This window comes from Penaeus vannamei, chromosome 25 (assembly GCF_042767895.1).
Source record: "Penaeus vannamei isolate JL-2024 chromosome 25, ASM4276789v1, whole genome shotgun sequence".
In the NCBI taxonomy this organism is placed as follows: Eukaryota; Metazoa; Arthropoda; class Malacostraca; order Decapoda; family Penaeidae; genus Penaeus; species Penaeus vannamei.
Genome location: NC_091573.1, coordinates 25,696,354 through 25,721,702, shown reverse-complemented (window position 1 = coordinate 25,721,702; position 25,349 = coordinate 25,696,354). Strand labels below are relative to the sequence as shown.

The following is a 25,349-nucleotide window of genomic DNA, read 5'->3' as shown; positions in this document are numbered from 1 at the left end:
CCCTTTACCACCCCCTTTCCCTCTTTCTTTCTTTTTTTATATATATATTTTTTTTTATCATTTCCACTTTCTTTCTACCCCTTGTCAATTTTAGTTTGTTTTTGGTTCCTTTTTTCACTTCTCTTAAAAGTCATTGATTCATTAGATTAGAGTTGATACAATTGTTAGTTTACAAGTAAGTAATACCTAGTAAGGGACTTCACATTTTCATTTTTTCACTATCTCTGGTATGCACTTCCAAGTCCTTGATTTTTTTTATTTCATGAAACTATCATGGTTCATAGTTTCCTTTCCTAATCACCTGTCAGCAATATGCCTCTTGACAGTAGCCTAGCAATATTGATGTCATTGCAACTACTGTGTTTCAATGTCTGTCAGCCATCTCGGGTCATAAGTATTCTTTGCTTTAGAAAGGGAAAGGGTTAATCGCTTGGGTTCTCTTTCGGTGGGATAACCTGTGGTCGTGGCTATGGTAAGCCACGACCTCCACCCCTTCTCTTCCCATCCTAGTATGACAAGGATACAGACAATTATATACAACAGCAAGTTAACAACATCTGCTACCCCAAATAGTTGATGTGATGCTTTTTTTATATTTTTTATTAATTAATTTTTGTACTTCTCTGATGAGGACCTCAGATGTATCTCCACAAAACTCATTATGTTAGAATAAAAAAGAGAGAGAGAGAGAGAGCTGGAAAAAGAAAAAAAGTTCCAGAGATCTATCTTTGAGTTTGCTTTCAGTTTTGTTAAAGACAGCTGGTGTGACACTGCTTACAAAAAGGGGAAAAAAGCCATTAACTAAACTTACCATGCTTTTTATTCATAGAGATTTCAAAAGGACAGTTGTCTCTACACTCTTTGTCTCTCCCCTTCGTCCTTTCTCTTGTATTGTGGCCCAACCCTTCTCTTCATTTCTGACTTTAGGGGGTTTTAGTTCATGTTCATAAGTAGTATGGGCTTTAGTTCATGTTTATAAGTAAGTGGTATTCATCAGGCATTTATATTGGATCTCTTTATCTAGTACCTTAGTTTTAATTGTTACAGAATGGTAGAGTAGAAAGTGGCATATCTTGTAGAACCATGAAATACACCTCGCAGTCATGTCTTTGCTTTGCACACGTATCACTTAGTTCACCACTTAAATTTTCCTTCTGTTTACTGCTAATATCTACCAGCGTGTTGAAATACATCTTTCTAAGCATGATATCTATTTGCATATTTGTTGCATGTTAACACTGGCTACTGACACATATTTTATTACTGTGATCTGTGTCTTATTATTTTTCACTTTTATTTACTTTGGTCATATATTTTGAAGATGTCAAAATACCCATTAGCATTCTTGTCAAGATTTTTGTTTAAAGATTCCCTAACTCTTGTGACTCAGATGGCCCAATAACAATAGCACAGGGACCTCCCGAAAGCAATTACTCGAAGAGAAGCACTCAGAGTTTGTACGGGAAGCTCTGCCAGAACTCCTAAGCCTCCTAGCCGGGGTGAGTCCACTTAGTTCTGTTTACCATTTTGAGTTGTACTTTTAAGACGTGTATGTGGCCCTCGATTGTGACTGAATTGTCGTATGTGTGATGAACTGAAAAGATTTTTTTACATCCTGGTAATTAAGGTTTGTAGGAATGAATGTATTGGTATTGCTGCAATTGTGTATTATTAATGCTTTATTTATGTATGTTTTTTGTGTATGGATTGTTTCTTAGGTGTTCTTGTAATTGTTATGAAATGGCAGTGCAAAATGTTTTGGCATTATAGTTAATACTTATCAGACTTCATAATGGACTTGTATATACCTGTATATTTTTTGTAAAACATTAATGCAACTGGATTCATATTTGTATTGGTATTGATGCACTATTGCAGATGTGTATTTTTAAGGATAAGTTCAAAATGACCTTGCATACTGATGATTATTTCCATTTCCTTCTTGTTCACAGCATTTACAAGTAGAAGACACAGAGAAGAAAAAGAAAACGGGAGATAAACGCACAGCAAGAGAACTCCTTGGTTTTATGAAGTCGGCAGGTGTCTTGTCTGTTGATGTGGTCAAGTCTCTTTCTTTCATACTAGGAGCATCTGTGCAGGGAGAAAAGTTGGTGTTGTGTGAAAAATAATGTGTTAGATTTAGTGTGCACTTGTACGGTATAGTCATCCCCCTTATAGCATTCAGATATATCCTGTGAAATTAGGTATGTGAGAACATTTTCACCGTCTCTTAGCTAAACAGGAGTGTTAAGTGTACTTCTAGGGACTAAATAATGCTAGTGATAATATTTTCAATAGAAAATTGAAAATTGTAGACATGCTAAGAGCACTCAAGATACATGGTATACTTGTTACACAACATTAATGCTAGATGCCACAGGTGTTTTGCAAATGGATGTTAAAAGGGAAATGACCGTATCTATATGTAAAAGGAGAGTTCAGTAAGAATTACTTTGGTGATATATTTTGAAGATGTCTTTTGTAATTAATGCTATTGCTACCATGTACTTTCATATGTGTTCTTTACTGATGGTGATATTCATTTAACAAAATTTAACTTCACCATTAACCATTTTGTTACAGTTTGTTGATGTATTACAGAGCACAATATTTGCGAACTAAGTATCTTTTTTCTTTTTTTGGCAGAACAGAGAGAGACCTATTATCTGTGGCCACAGATGCAAATAATTGCTATAGATCTGGTTATCTTAGCAAAAAAAATGCCTTCCAAAAGGGGTAAGTAACACTCCTGTTAGAATGTGTGCACGCATGTGTGCGTATTTATGGCTTCAAATACTATCATTGATTCATTTGTGCTGTGTAGTTTGCCTAAGATAAATATATATCTCATTATTTTTTAAATTATATATGAATAGTTGCAATCTATGTGTTTGTGTGTATTTGCATGCACAAGGTTGTGCATGTGCATACAATCATGCACACATTCATACATACGATCATAGATAATTATAAACAAATTCATTCATACAGGTAGTGGGGGTGGTAAACATTTTCTATAGATTTGATATTTTTGCACAGATTGTTTGAGCAGTGGTTACTGAGAGGGCTTGACTGGGCACCTCACGGGGAGTGGCTTTGCGTGCGTCGAGGGTGTAGACAATCATGGCCAGTCGTATCTTTAACTCAACCTTCACATCATAGGCTTGTGGCTTCTCCAGCACCAGGGTAAGAAATCTTTGACTCTTTCTTTCTTTCTTTCTTTCAATATAACCAGACTGTTAATTAAAGAATTACTTGACTTGAACATGGTTTTCATCAGTAGATTTTATTTGTTTCTTTCCATCTTTTTTTTTTTTTTTTTTTTTTTTTTTTTTTTTTTTTTTTTTTCACTTTTTCTTTTTGAATATCCTTTAGTGATTATCACCGGAGTCGTCATGAAAATAAAGAAATAGCTAGGCTTTACAGAGCTGCTGTATTTAGATTGTAATTTCAGATGTTTACAGTAGCCAGTGTTAACATGCTCTTTCCAGTTACAGACTCATGTACATATGCGAACTGGTGGATGGCATGACGGCCTACATGGGCGAAGAAGCAACGTATACGGATCTGAAAGTGCGGCGATGTTCTAAATCAAATATTTTTGTCCTCCAACCCCTTAGGTAAGAAAATAGGAGGACATTTTTAAGGGTTATGTGAATTTGTCAATTCTCTTTTTTATTTGGCAGTGATCGTCCCATTACTCATTTTATATCTTCACAAGAGCAATATTGTGATTGAAGGGAATGTGCTTCCATGGTAAGAGTTAATGGAGAGTGCATTTTGGGGAAGATACTCCTCGGTGTTTAGTTTCACCAATATTCGCCAGTTCAAATAGTAAACTAATGTTAGGCTAAGAATGAGTACTTGATTCTTAAACAGGTTTAAGATATTTCCTGTTGATAGCACCTTGTGTAATGAGTCCTTTCTCTCCACCAGACATGCAGTCATTCACAAATGCCATGACACCCGAGTTGTGCTTGGGCCCGTGGCAGGACGTATTAAGTTAAGTGAGTGTCGTAACACTGTTGTGGTGTGTGCAGCAAGGTCCCTGGTCATAGCAGATTGCCGGGGCATTGTAATACACACTCTCACTCCCCAGAGGCCCTTACTGGTAGGAGGACGTACACAGGGTGTGACTGTAGCTCCCCTGAATATCCACTATCCTCGCCTCAAGCACCACATGGCCCAGACTCAACTGCGCCCTCACATCAATATGTGGAATAGACCCCTGCACCTTGGTTAGTGTGAAAGACTATATTGTGAAATGTGAATTAGTTAAATACCATTTTTTTAAATGTTTAGTCAAAAGGTATATTCAGAATATTGATTTTCTTCTGGTTACCCAATATGTTTACATCACTAAGTTTCATTACTTGTAACATTTATTTTGAGTTACTATTATTATTATAATTATTATATTATATTCTATATTCCTTTTTCCCATGCATATAACACTGTTCTCTAGTTTATTTGATGACAGACTAACAAATATTTTTCTCTCTCTTCTCCTGCCCCCTCATTTCCTTCTTCCTCTCAGGGAGTGAAGGTGGTGTTCTCAGTGGTGCGTGTGAAGTGATGAATCCCGAGGACTTCCAGCTGCTAGTCATTCCTTTCACCCAAACTGCACCTGTGGATGGCAGACCCCCCCTCCTTCCCCCAGGTCTTCCTCATGAGTTTGCTAAGGTGAGAGCTGCTTCTTATCTTGAGGAAATGTTAATGTTGATATTACTTTACTTAAAGAAAGTTGCAGTTAACTTAAACCACTCTGTGCCTGGACAAGGCGGTTGACAGTTGCTGACTTAGTACACGCTTTCATCTCCTCAACATATCTTTCCACTTCCTATATTCCAACACTGTGTCCCCCTCTCCTCCTCTTCTCAGACATGACCACCCTTAGCTTAGGGTGCTTTTAGTTGAACCTTGCCTGCAAAATAACAAAGCATTCAGAGCCTTGACCTGGCATGAAGAAAACCAGGGCTTGGTCATTTTCTTCTTCCTTTTGGTGTTTATAGTGTTATCTTGGTATTTCCTCCTGATCATATATTTTTATTATTGTATCAGAAACATTTATTATATTATTTCATATGTAAAGTGAGTCAGCAATACATAAGCTGTGTAATATTTAGGCCATTGCTTTTCATTTATATTTATAGGATTATCAACAGACTTTGGCGTATAGGGTTGAATGCAAATTACCATTGTTTTAACCTACTGTTAGAGTCTTATAAGCTTGTGTTTTTATTTTTCTCTCTCCTTCTCTCATCAGAACAGACTTCTATATCTTTATTTTTTATGATTCCCCAGAGTGTAGAAGAAGCTGGAAAATGTGTGTCTAGTTTCCGAGCAGAAGTCAGGGATGCAGACTTAACCCCGGAGCAAAGAGCTATTCTACAAAAGGCTATTGATGCAAGATTCAAGGTGGGTTTGTAAATGTTCTTGCATTTGGCTCACACTTATGTGGGGCCAACATTTTTCTTTTCTTTTTATCTTTTTTTCTTTCTTTCTTTCTTTTTTTTCCCCACTTGTAATTATGTAAGTGTTTTGTTGCATTTCTTAAATGTTCATGTGTACATGCATGATAGTGGGTGTAAACCAAGACACACAAAAGGAACAGTAATTATGCATTGAATGTGTAAATTTGTGTGTATGTGTAGATGTTTAAAGATGGAAAATTCAATATTAACATACATATCTTTATTTTCAGGCTTGGCTAAGAGATACAGGTAAACAGCGTGAACTTGATCAACTAGAAAAACTTGCTTTAACACTGAAATATGAAAGAGTAGCCAAAACAACAGCAATTTAAAGGTAATGATATGGATATGCTTTACGTAAATATATTTAAATGTTTTAATAATTATATAATGCCATACAAGCATTAATGATTCATAGAAAATCTGCAATAAGCCCCAGTGATTTTAGAATGGAATTTTATCATACAATTTGATTTTAATTTCTTGTACTCAAAATATGTAAAATATGTTACCATGTTAAGGAAAACAATAAAAAGTAAAAGTTTATCCTTATTTAATTTTTTTCCTTTCATTTACTAGGACATGAAGTAGCAACACATTTGAGATTTGTTGTTTGTTGTTTGTTTGTTTATCTTTTCAATTTCATATGAAATTATGCAGGTTTCATTTCTGTAATTCTACTTTTTGTATTTTAGCTTTTTCTTTTCAATAATTCTATCAATCTTAAAAACTGGATTTACAATCAGATCTAATATCTTTCTCATGAACCATATATGGATTGTTTTTTTTTTTCCTGAACAGAGGAATTATTGAAAAATAGGTTTACTTAGATGGAATCATCAGTGATGGGGGGGGGGGGGGGGGGCATACTGCTATAGAACATATCATTGCCATTTTTATATATTTCATATATATATTATGAAACAAAATATATACGAAAGATTAGAAAAGTCTTGTTTTTTATTCATAAAGCATTTCATAGGAATGTTAGGGAAGAAATGTTCAAACTATAAAACTATGAAAAATCTATGTCAAATAGAATGAGAAAAAAAAAAGTTTGCCACTCAGAAGTACCCGGCATTGGTGGGTTAAGACAAGACTAATGTAGTGAATGTGGTTTTGTGTTCCTTAGTGTAAGAAACATTTCTTTAAAATCAGAACACATATAGAGTTCACTGTAGAGACAATTATTTATATCTAATCTGCCTGAATTTCAAGTACTTCATTTTCCACTTAAACCTTGTGCTTTTAGGATAAGTAAAAACCTATGCATAAGCCATCAAGTTGTTTATTGATAACTTTTCCTACATCGGTTGCTGTGTCACCGTGGGAATGCACAGACAAAAGCAGACATGAAGCTAACAAAAAAGTTAGGTTGTGAACGTTCAGACAGCTGAAATGATGAAATCTTTACAACCCCTGTGCAAGATATACCAGTTGACTAACATTCCTATACTGCCAGCAACTGTATTTATATAGTACTGGAAGTGCAAGAATCACAGTACAACTATCTTCCTTCTGAACTAAGAGACGGGAACTTGTGGCCCAAATCTCGTAATTCTTTTTAGTCACTAGTGGGATAATAACTGTTTTCAGGGATATTTTCCTCATATTGTGTATATATTTAACCCTGTATGGGACACTGGTTCAAGGGTAACTATAGCTTCATCCACAACAGGATGTGCATCATTTTCTTCTTGGTGGATATAATGCATATGGTCCTTAAAACTACACTGAAAAATAGTTTTGCTCATGAGAATCATGAATGAATTTAAAACAATATATTCTTTGTATAATTTTGACCTAGACACAAAACTATTACAGAAATAAATATAACACAAAATCATCTTAACCAAATTAAGTAATACAAAACTGGAAATGTACAATATAGCCATTTACAACAACATACCAAAATCCACAATGTAAGAAACTAAAAAGTGAAATGACACAAATCTCATAAATAAAAGACTAGATAGCTATCAAGATCCTCCTGGAATGGTATGTCAATGCCTTGTTCAATAAAGCACTCTATCATGACATCAAATGTAAATTTTATGTTCTGCCAGTACAGAGACACTGAATTATTAAATATTTATTAAATATAAACTTTTTTTTTATTTTCTTTTTTCACATGCACACCTCTCACTCAAGATTGCAATAATGGATTCATTTAAATTACAAAAAGGAAATTCTTGGCCATTTTGTGACTATACATGTGCAGAAAATCAGAAGAGCTGCATGGACAAAAGTTCTGTCCAGGCTAAGAGATGAGTACTTTGGAACATGCTATTATGAGGCTTTGGAAACTATATGCAGACTATAGCACATTATGTAATTGTTATTCTCTGGTAACTACACTCTACCAGTTTCAGGGATTCAAATGCAGCTTAGGCATCCAAACACAATGCAATGAATGTGTCAGTGATGGTACTACAAAACAAGACACCCATTTCTAATCTACGTATTTTTTTTTTCTTTTTTGACTTTCCAGTGTTGAAATCCATAAATTTCTCCTCTTTATTTTATACATTTTCATCCTGTAAAAATCTAAAATTCCGTTACCTGTCCCAATGCATATCAGTACCCCTTGGTTTTCTGTCCTTGGTTTCCTACCCATTTTTCAAACTGGAAGACCAGGCTGCCATCTGCTAATTTGGGCTTTATTATTTCATTTTTTATTCTATTATTCTGCCTCTCCAATTTCCAATTTCAATTGCATAAAATCAATGATGCAATGTGATAGATGTTTTAATACCTGTCCTTATTTTATACACAACTGCTCTTGATGTACTATGTCATGCAAAGTAACTTTCTCAAAGTTTTAAATGCCCCACCGTTAACTGTCACTAACAATGGGTTATGGTTACTAAAGTCCTGCACACACACAACAGACATAGATAGAATTTTCATAGGAACAATCTATAAAAACACATATCTAAAGACTGCTCTGTTAGGTTGCTTACGTACAGAACATAAAGAACAATTCTCTGTCCTTATGTGGAAAAGCAAGGACAGGAGGCTCTTGTAATCTACCATGATTAGATCTTCCCCATTGCTTATGATAGGTAACATTAACGCAGAAGGAACAGCGAGCATGAAAGTAGTCTCTAGCGCAGGCCAGGCGAGGCAGAAGCAGCTGGTCGGGAAAGGTGTTCTGAGCTCACTGCTCGACCACGCACAGCTAGGGGAACCTGTAAGGACTGTTTAAAAGGGAAAAATTACAATACAAGAATACATAAGAGGATACTGCACTGGTAGTGCCATGAAATAATATAAATAAATAAATCCTTGTGTATTTTACTATTATAATGATCATTTTTATCATTACAATTTTTTATTCTATAATTTAAAAATTATATTTACACTTCTCTATGTGATATTATTAATAAGCACCTACAAGCATATCTCACCACACTAACCTGTTTCTGGGGCTCCTCTCCACTAAGAACGGACAGTGAACTTGCCCGTTTCAGTCTGAAAGAGAGAACAATCTCCAAATAGGATCAATTGTATTATGAAAGTTTTTCCATTCTCATTTCATCTGTATAAGAAAAAAAAATCCCATAGGTCGGCGGATTCCACTCAGAAGTGTTTCAGAAGCAAAGGCTTTCACTTCCAAGAGCAAAGGGAGAGTACAACAGAATGGTTTACACAGCACAAGGTACTCTCTTAAAAAGGGTAAATCATACACAGCTTGCCACAACAGGAGTCAACCATTCAGCGATCAGGAAAGCCACACAAATTTTCTCAAGATGAAAAGTTACAAATATTAACTTTTATAAATCCTCTTAAATCAAGCATAATTTAAAATGTTTTATATAATGAGAAATCATCCATTTACTTATATTTATGAATAGACAAAAACAAGAACAAAATCAAATTAAATCAATCAATAACTGAACAATCCCAACTTCCTGTTCTGAAACAAGAAGAAAGAAATTACATTAAATTTTGAACCATGCAGTTAGCCACACAATTGCAAACACAAGAAATTTTGAAATAAGAACAATAATGAAGTAATTGCCGCCTACATATTTTGAACATCCACAGATTCATCTCAAAAAATATGAGCAAAACTTACTTGGTCACAGGGAACAACACTTCCAATGAAAAATATTTACACAAACAAACATACATTGTAAAACAGAAAACTAAGCAACTGCAACAACAATAATAGCAAGAACATCAAACACAAGAAATAGAATCATCATAGATTACAGTACGTCAAAACCAATTTACATTTAATACATGTACTCAGCAAGTAAGCAGTTTATAATCAAAAGTGACTGAGGTGAAAAGAAAAATACTACTGAGAGAGGAAGGATGAAAGGTAGGAGGAGAGCAGCAAGGGAAGGGGGGGAGAGAGAGGGAGAGGGAGAGGGAGGGGGAGGGGCTAGTGTCAGTGGGAGTAGGAATGGGAAGCGGAGGGGATTGAGAGAAAGAGAAAGACAAGAAGAGGTTAGAGAGAGCATTTATTTATCATAGGCAGGTATGCTAAGATATACATGACAGCCACTCCACTGATCACAGTAACCAGAAATAGAATTTAACTGCCCCTTCAAAAATGGAAATCTACAGTTGGGAGAGAAACCAAAAAAATTCTTTTTTTCTATCCATTTTTTTCTGTATGTGAATGCAAAACCAAACTGTACAACAAATAATCAGCCCATCACAATTAATTCAAATTATATGATAAATCTTTGGACATTATATACATAAAATCATGGAAACAAATGTGAATCTTATCAATTTTTACCAATTTTCATATACCAATAAAAAATTCAATTTCTAATATCTACATCAATGTAAATAACAATCATAATCACAGCAACAACAAAATAATAATAATAAAAAAAAATGTTTTTCCTTAAACACATATGAAGTAACAAAAACAGTTGTTTTCCAAATATTAATAATTCATCAAAAAGAAACTTGTTTATGGAGAAAATACTTAGTACTACCTATAACTATTTATTTAGAATATTTGGTTTATCCTGAAAGCTTATCCTTTACATTACACCAGCAAGACTAAAGCAAACTGTGCATATGAAGCATTCTAATTAAAAATATAAAACAAATTTCACTTACCTTCATAAGTAGTAAACTAACACTGTAGGGCTATATTTCCCTCACTTAAATCTAATCTTATGTTTAGCATTGCCGCACATCATGAAAATGTGTAATTTTGATACAGCCTTGAAAGAGAACTGGAAATCATAACTGGAAACAATCTGCTTTCACTTTATGAGTGTATTTACATAAAATGACATCATCACAATCAAACTTTAATAAACTAGATCCCATGATTCCACATTTTCACCTATCACCAGCCTAAACTTTTATTATTAATTTGTTAACTACAGAGATGTTTAAAAATTCCTTCCCTATAAATCATCTTGACCCTAAAAACAATCAACTCCATCCTCATGGTTCAGCTGCATGTAGTTCAAGTTTGACATTTATTATCATTGATACTTGTACTATTATTCACTATTTCTTTAATTTCTCTCAATATTTCTTTCTCTCAAGTCTCTTTTCTATCTCTCTCAATCTCTCTTATTTCTCTTTTCTCCCTTCTTCCTCCCTTTTTCTCAAGGGTCAGATCCCTCTGTAACTGCCTGTGTGTGAGTGTGGGGTCCTACCTTGCAGCCGTGTCATCGACCTCCAATTCCGTTCGGCCGCGGAGCTTGTGCACCAACTTGGCACTGGATCTTCTTATGGATGCCCGTAACTTGGAGAAAGAGCTGGACCTCCGCAGACGCCCATACTCATACTACGTGGCAAACATTGTGTCAAAAGGTCTGACTCTCGTCCCAGAAAAGTGGTAGTGGTGGTGGTGGTCATGGAGAGCAAGTAATGACAAGAGGAGGGGGGCGGGGGTATAATGAAGCAATATTCAAAGGGACTGTTGTGCAGCCCCAATCAAAGGGACTGGGTTATCACAGAATTAAATGGGGCTCTCATAAGTTTTAAAAGATTTTCATGTCATCTTAAAACTGTTTTCTATATTCTCTTTATTTGTTTGACTGACTCTCTTTTGATGAAACTATCTGATGTCAAAACAATTCTTTTGAAATTTCCATGTTACAACTTTATGCTGCTATTTCTTCAGTGACAGATGAACTCAAATATGCCTTTTCAATTTGTCACATTGTGTCAATGAAACAGTTTGACAAACAGTATTTAGTGCAAGCTTGACTGCTTTATAATGATGAAATAGGTAAAGCAAACTTGATTTCTGAGGTACAACTGGCACCATTTACGTTATATAAAGCACTACTTTTTGCATTAGACTTTCTAAAGGAATTAGGCATATATCTGTACAAATAAGTAAATATATATATATCTGTATATATATATCTATACTTACCAAAAGAGAAAATAGCAGAAATACTGGATAAATCTCTTTGGAACCAATAATCCCACTCTGGTTTTATAAGTAACAAGGAAGAACAAGGAATTTATCATTGCCAAAGGTCTCCAGCACAATCCCCAATAAGAGTTTCACAATGACAATTACCGCCACCACCACCCTAATCCAAGACCAGAAGTACCGTTGCCGCCACTAGTCTACACATGCACAAAGATCACTGCTTGTGCTAGGAGAGAGAATCTTTTGATAACATGCAGAATATTCCTCACAGATGATGAGTACTTTTTGCCTCTGAGTATCCTCCTTTATCAATACTAAAAGAATAGTTTTTACAAATAAAAAATGTTTTATGTTCATATACTATGTTAGACACTAAAAGAAAGAAGATGTAATACTATATGTTTAGAGCTGAAGAGTTAATAAGGTGATACTCTGAGGTTTTCCTGCACGTGTGAGCAATACAGACTACATCTTTCATGTAAATGGTGTGCAAACATAACAAGACATAACATGAAAAAGTAGAAAAAGAGAAATACACTCATCAGCAAAAAAGAAAAAGAAAAAAAAGGAATATATATATACATCACAACTACATATTGGTTATTCAACTAGTGTTCAAAAGAAACAAAAATATAAAAGTGATAAAGAACAAAGTTAAACTGAAATTCTTTATAATCTTTAATAATTAACTAAACAAAATATTCCAACTTCCCACATGTAATCTATGCTACAAAATCTCTAACCTACATCACTTCACTCACATGCATCTAACAAGACAAATACATATTCTACTACCTGTTTGTAAAGATTTTGCCAGATATTTGACCATCTCAGTAGACTCCCCAACCCCTTCCTGTTCAAAATACGTTATTCTACATGCACCCTCTAACACCCTCCATCGACTAGTTAGAGAAAGACACTTTGATTACAATGTATAATATCCAGCTATTATAAAAGTTACATCCAAACCCTAAGTAATTTCAAGTGATTCCCCTTCATTTTTACTGTTAGTCTTTATGATTTCAGATGCCTTTAAAACACATTATACATCATATGATGATATATGAAGCAGGAACAATATACATAACTGTACCTATAAGTATTTTCTAAAAATAAATTATTTATTGAGGTTAATGTAAGGAATTATAATTAATCTTCATCTGACTCCACTGAATTTCCTACCCTTTTTCCTTTTTCTTCCTCTTTTTGTATGTCATACACTCCCTAATCAAACATCTGCCTCATAGAAATAGAGGCTAATCTCCTTATCGTCACATCAAAAAGGACCAAGTACAATTACTCAACATCATATGCAACCCATTTCAAAAGTTTCACTATTCATCCAACTAATTATTCTGTTTCAAAAATGTCTCCCAATCCTATCTCATAAATTCTACTTATACCTAATACTAATCTGATTGATATCTTCATATCTCAAAGGAATACATCATCTTTTACTACCTTACAACAGAGATATTAACTTAATAGAGATAAAATTTGAATCTGACTTGAATTCAGGTTGATCGCTCACACAAGCAAAAAGTTTATCCAAAAATCTAAAGTAAGTTTGTTCTATAAAGAGATTTTACCACTGTGAGTTCCATTAATCTTCTAGCTTTATGTTATACTATACAGCACATTATGCCTGAATTGCTGCAGTATTCATCTAAAAAAATAACATAGATGTATTCCTAAGATCCCCAAATTATGAAAATAATATCTACAATATAATTCCAATTCCAATATAGGTATGAAAATGTTTGTGTGTAAATGTATGAGTAGTATGTGTGTGTGTGTGTGTGTGTGTGTGTGGGGGGGGGGTTATGTGTGTGTGTATGCATGTGCGTGCCTGTGCCTGTGTGTTTGCAAGCTTGTGTGTGTGTCACTGTTTACATGTGTGTATCAGTGTGTGTTTATGCATGTGCGTGTTTACAATTGTGTGCATTTAAGTTTATGGGGGGATGTGTATGTGTGTGTATGCATGCGTGCCAGTGCCTGTGCATTTGCAAGCATGTCTGTGTGTCACTGTGTTTACATGTGTGTATCAGTGTGTGTTTATGCATGTGCGTGTTTATAATTGTGTGCATTTTAGTGTTTACATTGTGTGTGTGTGTTAAGGTGTGTGTGTGTGTGTGTGTTAAGGTGTGTGTGTGTGTGTGTTTAGGTGTGTGTGTGTGTTTAGGTGTGTGTGTGTGTTTAGGTGTGTGTGTGCGTTTAGGCGTGTGTGTGTGTTTAGGCGTGTGTGTGTGTTTAGGCGTGTGTGTGTGTTTAGGCGTGTGTGTGTGTTTAGGTGTGTGTGTGTTTAGGTGTGTGTGTGTTTAGGTGTGTGTGTTTAGGTGTGTGTGTGTGTGTGTGTGTGTGTGTGTGTGTGTGTGTGTGTGTGTGTGTGTGTGTGTGTGTGTGTGTGTGTGTGTGTGTGTGTGTGTTTAGGTGTGTGTGTTTAGGTGTGTGTGTTTAGGTGTGTGTGTTTAGGTGTGTGTGTTTAGGTGTGTGTGTTTAGGTGTGTGTGTTTAGGTGTGTGTGTGTGTGTGTGTGTGTGTGTGTGTGTGTGTGTGTGTGTGTGTGTGTGTGTGTGTGTGTGTGTGTGTGTGTGTGTGTGTGTGTGTGTGTGTGTGTGTGTGTGTGTGTTTTTAGGTGTGTGTGTGTTTTTAGGTGTGTGTGTGTTTAGGTGTGTGTGTGTGTGTTTAGGTGTGTATGTGTGTTTAGGTGTGTGTGTGTGTTTAGGTGTGTGTGTGTGTGTGTGTATAAATGTGTGTGTGTTTAGGTGTGTGTGTGTGTTTAGGTGTGTGTGTGTGTGTGTGTGTGTGTGTGTGTGTGTGTGTGTGTGTGTGTGTGTGTGTGTGTGTGTGTGTGTGTGTGTGTGTGTGTGTGTGTGTGTGTGTGTGTTTAGGTGCGTGTTTAGGTGTGTATGTAAGTGTGTGTGTGTGTGTGTGTGTGTGTGTGTGTTTGTTTGTTTGTTTAGGTGTGTGTATGTGTTTAGGTGTGTGTGTGTTTTTAGGCATGTGTGTGTGTGTTTTTAGGCATGTGTGTGTGTTTTTAGGCATGTGTGTGTGTTTTTAGGCATGTGTGTGTGTTTTTAGGCATGTGTGTGTGTTTTTAGGCATGTGTGTGTGTTTTTAGGCATGTGTGTGTGTTTTAAGGCATGTGTGTGTGTCTTTAGGTGTGTGTGTGTGTGTGTGTGTGTGTGTGTGTGTGTGTGTGTGTGTGTGTGTGTGTGTGTGTGTGTGTGTGTGTGTGTGTGTGTGTGTGTGTGTGTGTGTGTGTGCGTGCCTGTGCGTTTGTGGGTCTGTGTGCCTGTGTGTGTTTGTGTGTGTGCGTGCCTGTGTGTGTGTGTGTGGGTGGGTGGGTGGGTGTGTGTGTGTGTGTGTGTGTGTGTGTGTGTGTGTGTGTGTGTGTGTATGTGTGGGTGTGTGTGTGTGGGTGTATATATATTTGTGTGTGTGTGTGGGTGTGGGTGTGTGCGTGTGTGTGTGTGTGTGTGTGTGTGTGTGTGTGTGTGTGTGTGTGTGTGTGTGTGTGTGTGTGTGTGTGTGTGTGTCTTTAGTTGTTTGTGTGTGTCTTTAGGTGTGGGTGTGTGTGTCTTTAGGTGTGGGTGTGTGGGTCTTTAAGTGTGGGTGTGTGTGTCTTTAGGTGTGGGTGTGTGTGTCTTTAGGTGTGGGTGTGTGTGTCTTTAGGTGTGTGTGTGTGTGTGTGTCTTTAGGTGTGTGTGTGTGTGTGTGTCTTTAGGTGTGTGTGTGTGTGTGTCTTTAGGTGTGTGTGTGTGTGTGTGTCTTTAGGTGTGTGTGTGTGTGTCTTTAGGTGTGTGTGTGTGTCTTTAGGTGTGTGTGTGTGTCTTTAGGTGTGTGTGTGTGTCTTTAGGTGTGTGTGTGTGTGTGTGTGTGTCTTTAGGTGTGTGTGTGTGTGTGTGTCTTTAGGTGTGTGTGGGTGTGTGTGCGTGTGTCTTTAGTTATGTGTGGGCCTTCAGGTGGGTGCGTGTGTGTGTGTGTCTTTAGGTGTGTGTGTGTGTCTTTAGGTGTGTGTGTGTGTCTTTAGGTGTGTGTAAGTTTGTGGGGGGATGCGTATGTGTGTGTATGCATGCGCGTGACTGTGCCTGTGCGTTTGCAAGCGTGTCTGTGTGTCACTGTGTTTCCATGTGTGTATCAGTGTGTTTATGCATGTCCGTGTTTACAATTGTGTGCATTTAAGTTTGTGTGCATTTTAGTTACCATTGTGTGTGTGTGTTTAGATGTGTGTGTGTGTTAAGGTGTGTGTGTGTGTGTTTAGATGTGTGTGTGTGTTTAGCTGTGTGTGTGTGTTTAGGTCTGTGTGTGTGTGTTTAGCTGTGTGTGTGTGTTTAGGTGTGTGTGTGTGTTTAGGTGTGTGTGCGTTTAGGCATGTGTGTGCGTTTAGGCATGTGTGTGCGTTTAGGCATGTGTGTGTTTAGGCGTGTGTGTGTGTGTTTAGACGTGTGTGTGTGTTTAGGCATGTGTGTGTTTAGGCATGTGTGTGTTTAGGGGTCTGTGTGTGTGTTTAGGCGTGTGTGTGTGTTTAGGCGTGTGTGTGTGTGTTCAGGCGTGTGTGTGTGTGTTTAGGCGTGTGTGTGTGTATTTAGGCGTGTGTGCGTGTGTGTGTTTAGGCGTGTGTGTGTGTGTGTGTTTAGGTGTGTGTATGTGTGCTTAGGTGTGTGTGTGTATGTGTGTTTAGGTGTGAGTGTGTATGTGTGTTTAGGTGTGTGTGTGTGTGTGTTTAGGTGTGTGTGTGTGTGTGTGTGTGTGTGTGTGTGTGTGTGTGTGTGTGTGTGTGTGTGTGTGTGTGTGTGTGTGTGTGTATGTGTGTGTGTGTGTGTGTATGTGTGTATGTGTGTATGTGTGTGTGTGTGTGTGTGTGTGTGTGTGTGTGTGTGTGTGTGTGTGTGTGTGTGTGTGTGTGTGTGTGTGTGTGTGTGTGTGTGTGTGTGTATGTGTGTTTAGGTGTGTGTGTGTGTGTGTGTGTGTGTGTGTGTGTGTGTGTGTGTGTGTGTGTGTGTGTGTGTGTGTGTGTGTGTGTGTGTGTGTGTGTGTGTGTGTGTGTGTGTGTGTGTGTGTGTGTGTGTGTGTTTAGGTGTCTGTTTAGGTGTGTGTTTACATATGAATGAGTGTTTATGTGTATGTTTACATGTGTGTGTTTACACTGTGAATGAGTGTTTATGTGTGTGTTTAGGTGTGTGTTTACATATGAATGAGTGTTTATGTGTATGTTTACATGTGTGTGTTTACACTGTGAATGAGTGTTTATGTGTGTGTGTGTGTGTGTGTGTGTTTAGGTGTGTGTGTGTTTAGATGTGTATATACATGTGTGTCTATACATGTATGTGTTTGTCTCTTTACCTGCACGTATGTTTACATATGTGTTTACGCATGTGTGTCTGACGACGTGTGTGAGAGTATATGTGAGTACACATATGTGAGTGCATACATACGTTCATACATTCATTCATACATACGTTCAAACATACATTCAAACATACGTTCAAACATACATTCAAACATACTTATAAATGTGTGTGTTCGTGTGTGTTCATGTGTGTGTTCATGTGTGTGTGTTCATGTGTGTTCATGCGTGTGTGTTTTCATGTGTGTTCATGTGTGTGTGTGTTCATGTGTGTTCATGTGTGTTCATGTGTGTTCGTGTGTGTGTGCTCATGTGTGCGTGTGTGCGTGTGTGTGTGTGTGAGTGTGCGTGTGTGTGCGTGTGAGTGTGTGTGCGTGTGTGTAAGTGTAAGTGTAAGTGTAAGTGTAAGTGTAAGTGTAAGTGTAAGTGTAAGTGTAAGTGTAAGAGTAAGAGTAAGTGTAAGTGTAAGTGTAAGTGTAAGTGTAAGAGTAAGAGTAAGAGTAAGTGTAAGTGTGTGCATGCGTGCATGTGTGTGTGTGTGTGTGCATGTGTGCACGCACTTTGATACTTATGTATGTGTGTATCTTCTGTATGAACATAACACACAGTTATGTAAATACATACATACAGACATACCTGTAATCTACATACATATGTAACAATAGAAAAGTAAATAAAAACAAAACACAAGTAAAAGCAATATACGAAAACCAAAGGCCAATTTCCCAAGAGAGAGCACAAACAGAACCAAAGGAACAGCAAAGGAGAAAACACAGGGAGACCTCCGCTTCTGAAGTCCTCATATAACAAGTCAACAACAAACAGCATTTCGAAAAACCTGTGCAGGCCAAATAAAGCTCAGTTCATCAAATAGGATAACAGTTATATAAATATAAAATAAGGGGGCGAGAAGGAGAAAAAGGAAAATCAAACTGCATCCCATCAAATTAATAAATGAATAACTAAATAGATAAATAAACAAATAAATAAATAAATAAATACCATTTCACCATCACCAATATTTTCCCTTCACCTTCTAAGTCACAAGAAAGTGCACTCAATGTGAAAGCAGTGTGCAAGGAAGCTATGCCGACAGTGTAGCCTGGGTCTCTGTGGACAACACACACTATTGCTGGTCCCTTTTTCCGACTGTCTTTGAGTTGTAAACAGTTATATGTTTACAAAGAGGTCAGAAGCTTATATTCATATATATATATGCTTTTAATTACACACATTACTTACCCTCTATTTCAGTATATAAAAGTTTATTCTGTTCTTGTTCTTCATCCTTTTCTACTGTGTTGTTGCCAATGCTTGTTAATATATTTAGCATATAGAAAGATTGTCATGTGTGAGTCAATGCTTAAATACAACCATTCGAAATCAGTGAATCGGGTCAGTTTTTAGCTGGAATAAAACAGTTTATATCTACTTACAGCTGTTATAGATTTAACATATTAAGTGACAGGTATCAATGTAAAATATTAATCAAATAAACCAAATTATGCAATGAAACAAAGTAGTGGTATTACACATAAACACGGCAGTTCATCTCCTTCGAGCTCAACGTACACAAGTAAGCTCATGGTAGAATGTTGTTGGTCTGTAACATTATTGAATCATGCACTCTCATGCTCACTCAGTCATGCTCATAGCATGGGTTATGATTTAGTACCTTATTTCACAGGGTTTCCATATCAAATTATTATTGTTACAGCCTAATGAATTAAGAAAAAGGTGACATCCCACAGTACTGAAAAAAGGTCACTATATACTATGAACATGACTCAAGGTTACCCACACTAAAAAGAGGTTAATTGCAATCATGCACTTTTTTTTTTTTTTTTAATAAAAAATAAGACACATGCAACAGAGACAGACATGCAAAACACAAATATCAATTCAAATCAAACAAAAAAAAATCATAAGTAAAAAAAAAAAGGAATAGAAACAAACAAAACAACTAGCTCACATGATTTATTTCTGATAAGGTACACTAATGACACTGTCTCAAGTTTGGTACGATAACAGATGATGAGCATCTTCAACACAAGATTCCGTAAAAAGGACGTGAAATATAATTATCAGCCAGGTTGCTGTGATCAGAAGACTATATTGCAATACATATATATTCAACAGATGATCCCAGCACCGCAGAACAAACATGCTTTCTTTCTTTTTATTTCTTTTCGTTTTTTTGAGGGTCTTTTTCCCTCTGACTAAGCAAACCTCTGGCAGAGTTCCATACATTGGATGAGATCTTGTCCCTTTACCCCTAAAAGACAGTATTGGGGGAGGAGGGAAGGGGGAGAAGGATGCATAGAGAATTTTTCAAAGAAGGAATTATAAGAAATTTGAACATTTTTTTAAATATAAGAAATCAAGGAAGACAAAATAAAAATCCAAAAATACAACTCGATCTCATCCAAAGTGCAGAGCCATATAAACTATATTTGCCATTAAGTACTTACAGGATCACATCCTTCTTCATCACATAGCCTTGGCCAAAAAAATAAATAAATAAATAAATAAATAAAAAATAAAAAATAATAATAATAATAATATGAAATTGTGCACTAAAAGGATAAAAAAAAAAAAAATAATACAAAATAATTTATATGCCCTACTTCTAAATATTGCTGGAAGATTCACAATGTGTGACAGCTCAAGCCTTGACGCAAGGAATACAAAACTGACCTCCCAGTAAAGCATTGATACAAAAAAATAAAAAATTAATAAATAAATAAATAACAGAAAAAATTCCATTTACAGTTGTTTCTCACAAGGTTGCAAAGTTTTGCAATAAAAAGTATACTGATAAATATTTCATCTGAAAAATATATAATTTGATGATAATGATAAAAAAAAAAAAAAAAAAAAAGAAGGAAGGCCTACTTTCCTCACGGCCTTTCACTGAACATTACTCTTTTCCCTAGAGTTCACGTGGGAGTTGATAAAAACACTGAAGAGAGATGCCAAGTGTTTAGCAAAAGGGGAGAAGTGATGGGAAATATGGAATACTACTGCCATGATTACTCTGATAAAAAAAAAAGTGCTTACAACTGAAACACGCACAACATCGCGACTGCTACTCTTTGCAAAACGTTAAAACTTAAGAGGAATGAGAAAAGGCTGTAGCATTTATCGTCATGATTTCATTTCAAAATCAACCAAGAAGAAAAGAAGGAAGTTCAACCTTAAATGAGTTTCACAAATGGGATTACTGTACAAGGAAGAGGGGTGCTAGAAAAAATATATGACAATCAAAAAAAGAGCCAATATTCAGTTAATCACAAAACTCATTTACCAACTCTAATTCTCAGTTATTTTGAAAACCCTCTTGCTTTACCTGAGTCATTGGGAAGACTTAATCTACTTCAAACACTTAATTAGTATTCCTAACAGTTTTTTAACATTCAAATGATTCTGAATTCCGCCACACATATGTGTTAAGTGATCATATTCCAACGTGATAAATTAGTTGTCATAATGGGCTAATTGTAGAATTCTCTCAATGAACATAGAAAAAAAGCAAAGATAATACAAACTCTATTAGCTGATGCCTAATATCTGAGCAGTTTCCCCTTTTTTTTCCAAGAGAAACCATAGGCGAATGTTATCAATCTGCAAATATTCACACATTAACCTTTAGCTTTCTATGTTGTATGCATAAGCAATAAATGAAAATAATATTGATAATAATAAATAAAAACAATAATACATAATAAGGAAAAGAGAAAAAGAGACAGCAACAGAAATAGATAAATATAACACAAAGATATGCCTACCACAAAGCAACTGCTGTATTCTAAGACGGTATAGCATTCTTATCACAGTATATATGGTAGAAAAAATAATATATATATATCTATTTTGCTTAATACAAGTTATTTACTCTGGGGAGAAAATGCACCGTTCGTCTTAAGAAAAAAAAAAATGCTGATATTATGAGCTAGACATTCCTTTGAATACCACAGTTATATAAATCTTTAAAAAGTCAAAAAACCTAACAAGTTTTTCTTTTTCTTCTTCTTGTTCTTTTTCTATCTATGATTATTATGTCTGTCTTGCTTTGTAAATCTTCTCTGCACTAACAACCAGCCTTTAAATGTACTAATAAACGCAAACAAGCGACAAAAGGAAAAAAAATGCAGGGTCACACAGTATCCATCTTTTTCTCTTAGTTTGGCAGGAGCACTGATTTTGTTATCATTATAAAAAGGCATTAAGCACCAATTGATTATGTACAAATACGATTTACACTTTGTAAGCAGTTAAACGAGCAAATGAGTTCATAGAATCTTTAAAGTGAGTTTTTACAGTGGATTCAATAGTAACTGAGAAGAACAGGGAATTTAATGCTTACATACCATCTTGTATCACAATTCGTAACTTAAACTGTTGCAAAATACAGATGCTTTCTCCCTATGCCATTATAGTCATTACAGCTAGTTGCAATGTTCTAGTATAAACAGCAATATATCCCTCCTATTGTTTAGTTAACTGTTATGCAGATTACTAATATTTCCAGACAGTCTTATTAAAATAGTTTTAAAATGGCTTCAAAATCGAAGTTAAAGTTATGTATCAATTCACTGGAGAAAATATTCTAAAGCTACTTTTCAGAATAATGAGTAAAATCTCTTTTTGCATAGAGAGAAATGTTAGATAAGTAATCATAAATAAAGTTCTAGTATAATAGTCTAAAACAATGCAAGATCAAACATTGCAATGCAAAAGAAATTAATACAATGAATAACCAACATAAAATGGAATATCTAAGCATTAACTATCCCCTTAGTTACCTTTCAAATCAGGCAAAAGTGCATCATACAAAACTAAAAGAAAAAATTAACATTCCATACCAGTGCAACTTGCCTAAGCTTCCTCAACTATCTCTAATACACTATCATATGAGCAAGCGCAAACTGTGTGACCTCTTTTCTCTATCTCTCTCTTTCACTCTTTCTTTCTCTTTCTCTCTCTTTTTTGGTATTTTTACAGAAATTGTATTTGGAAAGAGAAGTTTAGAAATATTCACCTACTATCACACGGAACACACCTCTTAAAAAGCAGAGAAAGACAAATCATCCGAGAAGAAAAGCTATCTGAGGCGGTAGTCATATTCATTTACAATACCATCCTCAAAAGAGATTTCATAGCCTATAGTCTTTTTATCTTCCTTTTAAAACTATATATTACTCTCTAGATCTCATAAAAAGAAAAGTAAAGAAAAAAAAAAAGTCTTGCAAATCCCTCTTTTTTTTTCCAAGTGCTGATTTGCTCGTTGCTAACACGAATACCAATTACTACCTAAGAGAAATTATAATCATTACTTGCACTTCAAAATCAAAACATTTCTAAATTCAAGATCAGGAGTTTGGGAAAGAAAAAAAAAAAAAAGAAACAAAAAAAGAGAGATTTCATAACTTTTGAATGAGCTAGTCATCCTTCGTATTTTGTTTTTGTTATTTTTATTTCATTTTATTTAATTTTTTTTTTTTTGTCAATTTGGAACCTACCTTTAAAACCTTTGCATATATTAAAAACGGAGAGATGCATAGTATTAATGTTGCGCGAAAGTGGCCCCTATGTGTAAACAAGTTAAGAAGAAGAAAAACATAAAATACAAGAAACCAATTTCAGGTTATTAATGCATCAGTTAAAAAATAAATTGACTGGGCTCTGTCCCTGTACACTACAGAATAACTTTTGACTACAGAAATAAAAAAGATAACATTTTCACACACACCAACAATATACAACAGTGACATAGGACTCTTAAATGAGATGTATGAAGACAAAGAATTTTGTGTACTGGCAGAAATGCACTGAGAAAAATATGAGAAAGGAACACTCTTGAACACGCAATAATGCTTCTTGACAAACAATCAGCATATGGGAAGGTAGATATTTTTTGCCCACAAGGAAAATGCTTTTTCATCTGAATAAGGAGTACTTTGGTTTGGGGGATATTACTTATGTCCAATTGGTCATTATGTACATATAAAAATCATGTGGATAACAAATACAAACATGTAAAAAACTGGAATCTAACACTGCGAAAAGCTGCAATTTGAGTTTTCTCATTAAAACAAACCTTCACAGTTTAACCAAATTTAGGCTGCTTCTACAGCCCAACTACAATTAAGTATATAAAAATGGCTCAAAACCTATATTACTGACTGGCTTTTTTTTATGTTTTATGTTTTTGTTCTATATTACTAGCCTGTCATTCAAGTTCTCTTTCATCCTTTCTGCCAAAACACAAAAAATTCTCGACGCTGGGGAGGCTGGTGTTTGATTAACTGTACTTGCATGTGCTTTGTGGTCGTGGCTCATTCATGTTGGAAATGGTTGTTTCCTCTATTGAGGGGGAAAGCTCTATAACATTTAACCATGCTGATATTTACAGGCAATCTATACAAATGAATAAAAATAATGATAATGTTAACAAATATATAAAATGCTCAAATGTGGGTTGAAGGAAAATGACAATCAGTGATATTGTAGAATTGTGACGTCTTTGGTAACTGCATCCAAGACTGTATAAAGATGACAAATCACTAGAATTTCAACAATTTCCATTGTCATTTACCTTCCCACAAAAGACTGCAATAGCTTTGCAAGATAGACTGACGTGTATCTGGCTCTACCATGTGCCCAAGCCAATGAATACACATTTAAAGGCTGTCACAAGCTAAATGTATATCTGAGTGTATGGTATTACTTAAAGAAAAATCCAATTTACATAATAGTATGTCAGTATAACTGAAGAATAATAAATTTGGATGAAACTATTAGCAAAAAATATAGATCACTAGACTTAATTCTTTGCATGTAATCATATGACCAAAACTCAAGGATCATCTTTCTTCTCTTTTCCAGCACTTTGAACTGTAATACTCTCAACATTTCAGAACTTGGACACACCACAAGACATGAGACTACAGGTCAAAGGGTACAGGCTATGGGGGAGGGGGTTCTACACACTACCAGCCACCAGCCAGCGTCTCGCAAAGAGTCCAAGACAGGCGTGGATTGGGCGCATTCTGCTTGTGCTTCATTCAGGACTGAAAGCCGAAAGCGTGGAAGATTTTTTTAATACCGGTGTGGCGTGCGTCTTCTTGCGATCTTTGTGAAGTGGTAGACCCCATGGGGGAAGGGAAGTTTGGGGGCTGGGGAGAAAGAGAACGAGCCTGAGCCATCAGTCTGGGACTGATCATTGCAAGAATCTGTGTCGCCTGCATACTCTGATGTAAACTTATGGGGGGGGGATGTGATTACTCATGATCTTTTCTGTTGTCACTTGTCCCCTCTCTCTTTTTCTTATGATCTTTAGACTATCACACCTGATCATCTGTAGTTTTCTATGTTCCCTTTTATTTCTACCCCCCAATATCATATCAATATTCTGAGAGACAAACTTCAAGCGACACAGATATCTTGTCACCTTTCCCAGTCTACATACACTGACAAGGAACCAGTGAGGTGGAGATGCAACCAGAGTTACATTTGTACATATTGGAAAAAAATAAAGCGTCCGCCACCTTCATTTCAACATCAGAAGAAACAAATTGTTGGCTTCATGATCTACGACTTGTGTCATTCATCACTGAAGGATTATTCTTGTATTGTTGATTTGATATTTACTGTAGAGAAAAAAGAAATCATGCAAGCCTACTCCCATGAATGCTCTTGAATGATTCCTTGTAAATTACTTTTGTTCCCATCAGCACACTTATAGACAAAATATCAGAAAAGAGAAAAGGGGCGATTCAATTTTGTATAATGCTTTATTGCAAGATTTTTCACTCCCAGCCCACTGGCTCCTTCAGCATTTGCATTTGATGACCAGAGATGATTTTCAAAAATGAATTTTTGGACAGATGAACAAAAGATTCTAGGGGGAAAAATCTACAAGTTAAAAAAGAAAGTATTAAAAAATATAATCTTCATTTCCCTTCATCATACTTCAATTCTTCAATCAATACTGCTCTATATATATATATACATATTGCCTGAATATTCCCTCACTGATGTTGCCTGTCCCAAAAATTCACTTCCCAAAAACACCAAAATGAATCATATTTACCAAGCGAAATGGAATACAAAATAATAAGCAATAATATCATCAAAGCTAATAATAACAA

At 35.7% G+C, this 25,349-nt stretch overlaps 2 protein-coding genes across 25 annotated transcripts in view; one reads left to right on the top strand and one right to left on the bottom strand.

Moving 5' to 3' along the window:
- Positions 1 to 1,390: 1,390 nt before the first annotated feature.
- Positions 1,391 to 6,020, top strand: LOC138859151 (TBCC domain-containing protein 1-like; the record flags this gene model as incomplete). The annotated part of the gene is given in 9 exon segments (XM_070139332.1): positions 1,391 to 1,499; positions 1,953 to 2,107; positions 2,647 to 2,736; positions 3,040 to 3,186; positions 3,492 to 3,620; positions 3,937 to 4,238; positions 4,538 to 4,683; positions 5,305 to 5,418; positions 5,705 to 6,020. Coding segments are annotated over 9 exon segments (1,294 nt in total), but the record flags the coding sequence as incomplete, so codon positions are not given.
- A 724-nt stretch (positions 6,021 to 6,744) lies between these two features.
- The window catches only part of Klc (kinesin light chain), a 181,350-nt gene continuing 162,745 nt past the window's right edge, over positions 6,745 to 25,349 (bottom strand). For 18 of the 24 annotated variants that reach the window (XM_070139314.1, XM_070139315.1, XM_070139313.1 and 15 more), the window contains 3 exons: positions 11,117 to 11,247; positions 8,894 to 8,948; positions 6,745 to 8,674 (listed from right to left, as the gene is read on the bottom strand). In XM_070139314.1, coding sequence (XP_069995415.1) covers positions 8,582 to 8,674; positions 8,894 to 8,948; positions 11,117 to 11,247 — 279 coding nt within the window. In that variant the 3' untranslated portion in view covers positions 6,745 to 8,581. Of the gene's footprint in view, positions 8,675 to 8,893; positions 8,949 to 11,116; positions 11,248 to 24,304; positions 24,375 to 25,349 lie in introns of all 24 variants that reach the window. The other 6 variants (XR_011399595.1, XR_011399597.1, XR_011399596.1 and 3 more) reach the window with 2 other exon arrangements.